Source organism: Microtus oregoni, unplaced genomic scaffold, assembly GCF_018167655.1.
Source record: "Microtus oregoni isolate MIOR12 unplaced genomic scaffold, Mior012 000032F_ref0000030, whole genome shotgun sequence".
Classification (NCBI taxonomy): Eukaryota; Metazoa; Chordata; class Mammalia; order Rodentia; family Cricetidae; genus Microtus; species Microtus oregoni.
Window position 1 is genome coordinate 27,264,623 of NW_024543091.1, and position 9,296 is coordinate 27,273,918.

At 49.3% G+C, this 9,296-nt stretch overlaps 1 protein-coding gene across 1 annotated transcript in view; it reads left to right on the top strand.

Annotated features, from left to right (window-relative positions):
* The window catches only part of LOC121466073 (thrombospondin type-1 domain-containing protein 4), a 182,728-nt gene extending 175,134 nt beyond the window's left edge, over nucleotides 1–7,594 (top strand). Inside the window, exon 12 of the mRNA XM_041679589.1 lies at nucleotides 1,899–7,594. Coding sequence (XP_041535523.1) covers nucleotides 1,899–2,041 — 143 coding nt within the window. The 3' untranslated portion in view covers nucleotides 2,042–7,594. The remainder of the gene's footprint in view (nucleotides 1–1,898) is intronic.
* The last annotated feature ends 1,702 nt before the right edge of the window (nucleotides 7,595–9,296 follow it).

Genomic DNA, 9,296 nt, shown 5'->3' on the forward strand with positions numbered 1-9,296 from the left:
AAAACCCCAGAGCACAAACCACAAGGGAAATACTAGAATTCCAATGACGTTAAAATGTCAAGTGTCTGCTTATCACGTGACCTCATAAGGAAAGCGCCAGGAAGAGCTATGAGCCAGAGAAGATACTTGCAACACAGGAACCAATAAAGATGTGGACCCACTGCATAGAGAGACCTTTCTGAGTCCAAAAGCAAGAAGAGAGCTGCCCCCAGCAAAGGGACCCTGAGCGGCAACACCGCTGCAGTGTGTGCCACCTCACCCCGGGATTCTAGACAGAAGAAAATACAGGACGGGGCCGGGACAGTTCTGCTGATCCGGGGGTGCAATTCTGCATGTAGGGTGCTTGCCTAGCATGCACAGCATCCTGGGATTGATCTCCAGCACAGCATAAACCAGCTGTGGTGGCACACACCTGGGATCATCCCCAGACACTGGAGCCAGAGGCAGGAGGATCAGGAGGTCACTGTCACCCTCCAGTACTAGGGCCTGCTGAGGCTGCATCCCCCTGTCAAAAAAAACAATGGAATTCTGCTGTTCTGCCAAGAGAACTACAAATAGCTTCACATAGTTTGGAAGGCAGCCATCACATCTAGTAAGACTGTATGTGTCTTAAAACCCGGAAAGAAGACTTTCAAAAATGCTTAAACGATCATTATTTATAACTGGAAAAAATGGAAACAATGTCTACCAATGGATAAAAAATATTTACATGGATACATCCTCCCCAGTAATAAAAATGAACGCACAAATTCACTGTCAAACAAGTGGCCAGGAACTATGTGTAAAGTCTACAGTTTCTAGAGGCCACACAGTAGCTAAGGACACCGTCGCGCACAGCTCAAGTATGAGGAAAGGTCCGGAGGCTGGGGATGTGGCTCCGTGGGGGAAATGCCTGCTGCACAAGCATGAGGACCAGAGTTCAGATCCCCAGCACCCACATGAGTGCTGGGTGCAGTGGCATGTGCCTGTCACCCCAGCTCTGGGGAAGTAGAGATGGAAGGCTCCCTGGGGCTTGCTGGCCAGCCCGTCTAGCCAGTCGGTGAGGTCCTGGCTCAATGACCAGAACACTAGGTGAAGGAGGAAGAACTGGTGAGACCATACCCATGAATAGCCAAGGAACTGCACATGGGTGTTCTTGGTGGCTGGGGAAGGAGTCTCTCTCTTAGGTGCTGTAGCTACTGTAAATTGCCTGTGCTCTGGCAAATAACCCCACACCGATGCCCATGCAAGCAGCACCGGTTAAACTTATTTTAACAAGACATAAAAATGGGCCAATTTCAGGTACTCTCCACTACCATTTTCTACTTTCTCCTTACAATTTATGGGGAAAATCCCTCAAAACCAGCGTTCACCATCCCGGTGCCACTCTTCATCATGATTGCTACTTTATTATAATTTGTTTGAGACAGCATCTCAGTCTGCTGCCCTAGCTGGCCTCGAACTCCTGGTCCTCCTGCTTCAGCCTCCCACGTGCCGGGATTACAGACATGCCCACTGTCCTTGGATATTCTTGAACACATATTTCATCTCTCTTTCTCTCTCTGAAGGGAAGCAAAAATCATCAGATATCTTCTTCAGTTGCTCTTCAACTTATTTTTCAAATATCTTTTTTCTTTATTATTTTTTTTACAAGCTCATATACATGTGCATTATGTGGGGGTCATTTTCACCCCCTCATCACTCCCTCTCACCCCCTTCCCACTTCTGCTGAGCCCTAACAAGTCCCCTCCTGAACATCCCTGACATCCTACTCTGGTCTCCGCATGTGCTCACTCAAGGCTCCCTCAGACACATAGGACCCAGAGGAAGCTCTGTGTCCCCCACCCTTTCTCTTCTCTTCCCACTGGTCCTGGCTGCCTCTTGGGCTCAGGAGTCTCTTCTGTTCTCTTCCACCATAGATGAAAACTGCAAGGACAAGTACTACAACTGCAATGTGGTGGTCCAGGCGCGCCTCTGTGTCTACAACTACTACAAGACCGCCTGCTGTGCCTCCTGCACCCGCGTGGCCAACAGGCACACGGGCTTCCTGGGAAGTCGATAACACTCCTGCTCCCCGGCAGCTGCAAGCAGTGCACCTGGCTGGCTGGTGCTCTGCCAGGGACCCCCAACTCACCTTCATAAAGTGTACCACCTGGTACCCAGGATGCTAGAACGCCCTTTGAGCATCACTCCGTCCTGATGACGCCCTTCCTTGGGAACTGGCACCTGCTAATGGGGCCTACTGAAAACCAAGCAGTCACGTGCATGCAGCTCTCATCCCAACTTCAGGCTTGCTGTTGTCCAGGTCAGCCACTGGACCACTGACCCGGCACAGCCTCCTTCCTGGTGCTACTGGCCTGTCCAGAATTAGCACCCCTTTAGAAAGTCAAGAGAGGAGAGCACCCCATCCTACGACACCAACAAACCTTACTGAGACCTGTGCATCCCTGTTACCTCAGCCAGCCGTGCCTGTCACCATTCTTAAAGACAATAGACTGTTTCCCGCCTCAGGTCAGAGGTATCCCACAGCAGAGTGCTCTCTTGTTTAGCAGGTACATACATTCTCAGACCTTAGCTCACTGGAGGCCATAGTGTCCCAGAACGGGAAGCAGGGGTTGAATAAGTGCTCCTACTTGACAAGGAATGAGGCTCAACTCAGATGACTGAGCTGGCCATTTTGTGCCAGGGCTGAGTGCCTACCTCAGATGCCTGAGCATAACCTCACCCCACAGTGCCTCCAGTGGCCAGCCTGGGGCCTGTCCACTGGCCTATAGCCTGAAGAATGAGTGGGCTTCCTATCTGACCAGGGGGTCGAGTTGTATTTTATGAATGGAGCCCAAGCTTCTGAAGCCCTTCCTCTGTCCCCAAGTGCTGCCTCACCTGAGTATTTAGTCCTTTGAAGATGTCTGCACCCCTGTTCCCCTTCCCTAAGTCGCAGCTCCTGCTGACAGGACTCTGTGGTGTTTGCTAAGTTCCGTCCTCAACAGAACTTTCCCACAAGACAGAAAAGCCACAGGGAGAGCAAGAATGTGGCCAGGGGTTTTCTGGGGCACTCTGGAGCTGGAACAAATTCCCAAATCCCACAAGCTTTAGTTCCGCCATCTCTCCTGGATTCTCTGTGGTGTATCCCCTGCTGGAAAGCCAAGCCAATAGTCCCAGGAAATCTCCACGTTGCAATAGGAGGAGTCTTATTTGGGCCTTGTGGGTTGATTAAAGGGTTTCTTGCTGGTAGTCGCACATCCCTCCCTACTCTCCCTCTCCTCTCTCCCTCCCGTTCCCCTGTGACTCATGACTCTTACTTCCCACAAGACTTGACCATCAAGATCAGTTTTAATGATGTGGGTCTTGGAGAAGGAACTCTGAAGTCCTTCCCATCTTCACTGACACACTTTAGCCGACTATAATTCCAGAGGCCCCAGGCCTGAAGGGACTCGGTGCATATTGAAAGGTGAACCATCTCTGGAGATTGGGGGAGACAATTAAGAGGAATATTCTTTTCTTAAAAATTGTAAACTTACAGAAATTGTCTTGTTTCGGGTCCTGTGCATGTTTCTCTTAAAGCAGGCATGTACCATATCACAGGGTCTCTCCATGCGCTCATTACCTGCCCCAGCCAGCGTGGCAATCATTCCCAGCCATGGGGCTAATGTCGCCTGTCTGGTCTGACACACTCTGTCAGGATCACTGACTTTGGCTTTCTGTGAGTATCTCCAGCATCTCTCTCTGCTTGGAAAGCTTGGCACCACATCCATCAGCAGCTCCACCTCTCCTCGTGTTCCTATGGCATGTAGACACACAGCCTGGCAGAGACTATGCCAACCATGCTAAATACCAGGAGAAGCCGTTGCACACACAGTTTCTGTCCAGTTTCCTCCCTGTTTCTCTCACTGCATGCTTTCGCCTGTCCCAGGAACCTTTCCTTCATGCAGCCATTGTCAGACCTTGCTGGACAAGCCAGTCATCTGAAGAATTCACTGGAAGGTGTTCGTGTGCATGCCAGAGGGTAAGGCCTGCAAGATCTGTTGGTTAAAGCAAAGCCTGGCATTAGCTCCCGGGAAGGAAAATGTACTAGCAACTCAAGCCACCCAGCGCCAGGCTAACAGGGAATAAAGGCCTTCTCTGTGGAGAGTGGACCTCTTGGTCCTTCCAGCTCGCAAATTCTCAGGGCTGGGCTGGGTTGACGATGGCTTTGTCTATCCTGTGTCTCAGGCATCACCTCAGAGTTCTTCTACGAAGGACAGTGATCCTCCTGTAGAATGGGGGTGATCAGAGCAAAGGGGGCAGGCCCTGGTCTTCAGGCAAAGAAAAGAAACATCTCTCCTGAGTTCAGTGGAATTCCCCAGAAAAATGAGCTGTCCTTGGGAGGCCAGTCCCCTTTAAAAGGTTATGGATTTCTAGAATGGGGTTGATAAACCTCTTTGTTGTAGAAGGCCAATCTTGCAAATATGTCCTGGTTTCTTCCACCGTCTTCATGACTTTCTCCCTTCTGTAGTGTGTGCAGTAGGGCCCTGGGGATCCCCAGTGATTACCAGGGAGGGGACACCAGTGCCTGCAGATGATCCTTTATCTGCCATCCCCTTCTTGGGCCACTCCACATCCCCTTCATTGACTGTGACATGGAATTGAAACATATTACAACACTGATTTCCCGCCCCTCACCCCGTGTGCCAGAGGCCACATCCCTAGCTCTGAGTGAAAAACTAGATAAATTAAAGTTTCTGTGTAGTCTTTCTCAACAAAAATCAGCAAAGCCCCAAATTAAAAGTCTGTGCTGATTGTCTTCCACTCACTGGAAGAAGAACCTTCCTTGCAGCCCCTGCGGAATCTATTTCGGTTCACCTTCCAGGGCCTGCAGGAAATATGCTACCCGACCACTAGAGGGAGCAGTTCTCTGTTCATAAACCATGCTCACCCTATTAAGAAGCCAGAGGATCTCTCAGCATCTCTCAGTGGCTCAGGGAGGGAGTTCTCATAACTGCGCCAGCTACTCCTTTGCATTACTTCTTCTCAGCCCAGGATTTCTGTGTTTTTCTTCCCGCCTTGCTTTTAGTACGTTCCATCCGTTGGTTCTCTAAGCGTTTACACACAACACTCTCTCGGTAAAGATAGACTTCTAGAGGGCTCACTCAACTAGTGTGGTGTGGAGAACTCTAGATACTGCTAACACCTGTCCAAGATAGTCTCCTCGTCTTATTAATAGCTGTCTTAGAGTTGGCATATTAGTTTTCCCATGTGAGGAACAAAATGAAAGACTACATTGCAACAGGGTGATGACCAGCGTCTGATCCTTGACAGATGAACATTGCGTGTGTAGCCTGGATGTCTTAGCAGAAAACTGGCCGATGCCCTGGCCGTGGAGAGCCAAGAGCCAGAGCAAGAAGAGTCTAAAATATTTATAAAGGAAATTAAAAAAAAAAAAGTAAAGAGAAAGCCCAGACCTCAACAGTTCGCTGGAAAGCAGCTAAAGTCCTACCTTTGGATTAAAAGAATAACTGTTCAGTCGAAAAAATGACAGAAAGGGAAGAATTTCAGCTAATATCAATGTGAGTCAGGAAAGTGGGGAGGAAGCGGCAAGATATAACTGACCCCAGGACTAGCAAGTTAGCGCAATTGACAAAGTGCTGAGACAAAGACTGAGCCCAGGTCTCAGAGCCCACATGCAAAAAAGCCAGATGTGATGTACTCACTTGTAATCCCAGCATGGGAGAGGCAGAGACAGGTGGATCCCTGGGGCTCAGCAGCTGGCCAGCCCAACCTACTGGGCAAGCTCCAGGCCAGTGAGAGACCGTGCCTCAAAAAACACTGTGGATGACAGCTGAAGCCTAAGAGTCGATGTCCTCTGACCTCCACATGCACACACATACGTGTATCTGTATATGCCATGCCACACGCCACCAAGGCCACAGAGGAAACATAGATGGGAGTCATGGTCCATGTGTCTGTGAAGACTACCGCTCCTATGTAACGTTCAGGTGTGGTTTTCAATCCCGATAAAGAGGACAGACTCTTAGAGACAGCGTGGTGGACTTCAGAGGTGCGACATCGCAGAAGAGACACCACGAGAACCCTCAGTGGAACAGAATAGCAAACTTCTGCAAGCTGATGTAGATCTATGGGGGCAGGGCTGCTGGGGACAGTCACCCCTTAGGGGTGGCAGCTGAGACAGGACAGGTGTGTCAGGATGTGGGAAGGGATCAGATATCTTTCTCAGCAACTCGCTGCTCAAGGTCATCTCCAAGTCCAGGGTTTGGTGGCTCTCCAAGTGGCGCAGCTCTGGGTGGTGCATCTGCTTAGTGACAGCAAGTGACAGCTGCTACCACCTTGTCACCATCTGAAACCCATTCGTGCCCCTTCCTGTGAACAGCATGTGACCTCATATGGCAGCCACTGGCAACCTAGTCAGAGCCATCCCCATGTCTGCTTCACAAAGGGACACAGAGACATGAGGGGCAGCTAGCTGCCTGCCTGGGGTCATATGCCTCCATGGAGGCCGCTTTGACTAGTCTGGGCCACTCACCGCCAGTCTCTTTTGTAAGAACACCTTTCCTTGCTGACAAAGAGTAACCCTCAATCCTAAACCATCCTTTATGTCCGAATCCTTGTTCCGGTGGGATGCCCATCACGTTGTAGAAAGTAACCCCAAGAATGTGGAAGCACCCCGCCTCCTGAGAGGATGAGCCCCTGGCCTGAGTGAGAGACAAATCCATTCTGTCACACCCATTAACTCTCCCCTTCCTGCTCCCCAGCCCCCCAACATCCACCCGACAGAAGGATATACTTTGCTATAACTTATTATTATGTTCTCTGTAAATACAAGATGTTTATAGGAAAAGTGTATTCTGAACTATATCTGCAGAGTGGCTCTGTTTATTTAGAATATGTTCATTGTTAAAGGGACCCAATAGGTATTTATTTACATATGCCATCCATATTTCATAAAATCATTTGATCATACTAACCCAGCCTCCTGGTATATGGCTGCACCACGGTGTCTTATTCTAAGTCAATCTTAATAGTCGTTTAGTACAGTGATTGGCCAAACTTTTGGAAGTTTAAGATCAATTATAAATGACTCTGCTTTTGACATATTCAGGGGTTCCTCCGCCAGTATTGTGCCTAAGATTGCCACCTTTCTGTCTTAAATATTCTATTTTTTTTTTCATATAATCTGCCCTTTCCTCACACCCAAACACTCGGAGAAGGGCAGGTGGCTTGTGTTTCTCTTTCCTTTTCAGTGTGGCCCACTGTTAGCTTCACCGGCCTCATTCCTCAGGTCAGAGCTGTGGACAACCTGGGCTGAAGGGACTGTGAGAGGCTTGGGGACTTGTGGCAGTCTCTCAGCTCTGATGACAACCCCAGGGTTCCTGTTGGGGGCTCCTGGGGCCAGGGCCTCAAGGCTGACCTGTGGACTGCAGAGCCGGGAGCGAGAAGCCCACTGGGGAACTGAGGACAACACCAGTCTGTGTCTCCTTTACAGTGTTAAATTATTATGGAAGGAGGAGACGAGCAGAAGGTGAATTATATGAGCAAATATGGGCTGTTTTCAGTACTATTTTGTGTACAACTAATTTATTTTTATTGTAAAAAAAATACAATAAACTGGGTAAATAGTTAATGTCTTTGTGTTCTTGTTTCAGTCACTGTTCCATTGCTGTGAAGAGACACCGTGACCCAGGCTACTCTTAGAAAGGAAAACATTGAGTTGGGGACTTGCTTGTTGTTTTAGAGGCTTAGTGCAGTATCATCATGGTGGCAGGCGTGGCACTGGAACAGTAGCTGAGAGTTTTACCTCCTGATCTGAAGGAAGAGGGGAGGCGAGAGGGGACAGGGAGAGAGGGGGAAAAATAGAGAGAGACTTACTGGGCCTGGCTTGGGCTTTTGAAATCTCAAAGCCCTCCCCCAGTGACACACTTCCTCCTACAAGGCCATACTTCCTGATCCTTCTCAGACAGTGCCAGTCCTTGCTGACTAAGCATTCAAATGCATGCATCTGTGGGGCCATCCTTATTCGTACCACCGCACTGCTTTGTTCACACCTGTGTGCAATTTTCCCAGAGAGATGAGTCAACTGCTGCTGACCTCAGGTAAAGCACTGAGACACCAGAGCAATACCACTCAAGTCTAACTTGGTGATCCAGCGAGATTACTATAGAGCATGGGCAACCTATGAGTAGTTACGCCACTGGAGAAAACGGCTCTGATCACCAGCAATGGCTGTCTATCCCCAGCCGGGGGAACTTGGTGAGCATTTCCTGCTCCAGGATAGATGCTAATGGGAACAATCTTGTGTAGAGCTCCCATGGATAATCAACACTTCCTTGACTCCTTCCAAAAGAAGAATGAGCCCTGTTGGGGGCCTTTTTAGACTAGGTCCTTTTCTGTCGCTGTGGCAATGCTATGACCAAGGCTAGCCAAGAGCAGATTTGGGATGTACGGTTCCAGAGGGCTGAGAGACCATCATGACAAGGCAGCAAGCCACAGGCATGGTGGCAGGAGAAGGAAGCTGAGGGACCACAGCTTTAACTGCAAGAAGGAAGCAGAGAAAATAAACTGGAAATAGTGAGGGACTTTAAATTCTCAAAGCCTGCCTCCAATGACGTATTTCCTCCCGCGGGGCCACACCTTCAAAAGAGCACCAAGCACTGAGAACAAAGTGTTTACATGGGAATGGGGCATTCTCATCCCAGCTGCCACCATTGGCAGCAGACCTTTGCCTTGGGCACCATTCGGGCGAAAGCCAATCTGAGAACCCAATCCGCAAGCCTCGCATAAAGGAGCCTCTGACTCCAGGTTTCTACAGGACATTTCCTTGGCAGTGAGAGTAGAGATGGGAATAGAGGAAATAGGTGTGGACCATCTATCTGCCAGGACTGTGGTCTTTCCGTAACCTCCCCCAAAGTGGTTACACTCCAGAGAAGCTGTGAGTGGAACCCCAAACTCCCCTTGAGCTGACTCCACCTCGCTCTCTACTTGACAAAATTATTCCGATCATCTTGATTCCTGATGAAAAAGACCATGACAATTGGCAACCGTCCTTGGCGACAGCCGTTAGGAAGTACCCCGAGCTCCGTCCTGACTCTACCCCACTGCCACTTCATCGGTACCCCTTGGAAACTGATTTGTCTAAGTTGCTACCTCCTTCCCCTTATATTCATCTTTGCCTACTGGAAACTTCCCTTACACTTAATTCTTTTCCAAATTCACTTAATGTAAAATCCTCATGATGCTCACGTCAGGTACACAGCTAAGTGGTAACTTCAGCCTTCCTTGTGTGGCACAGCCTTTACACACAAACTTCATTTACTCTTCAGTCAGGA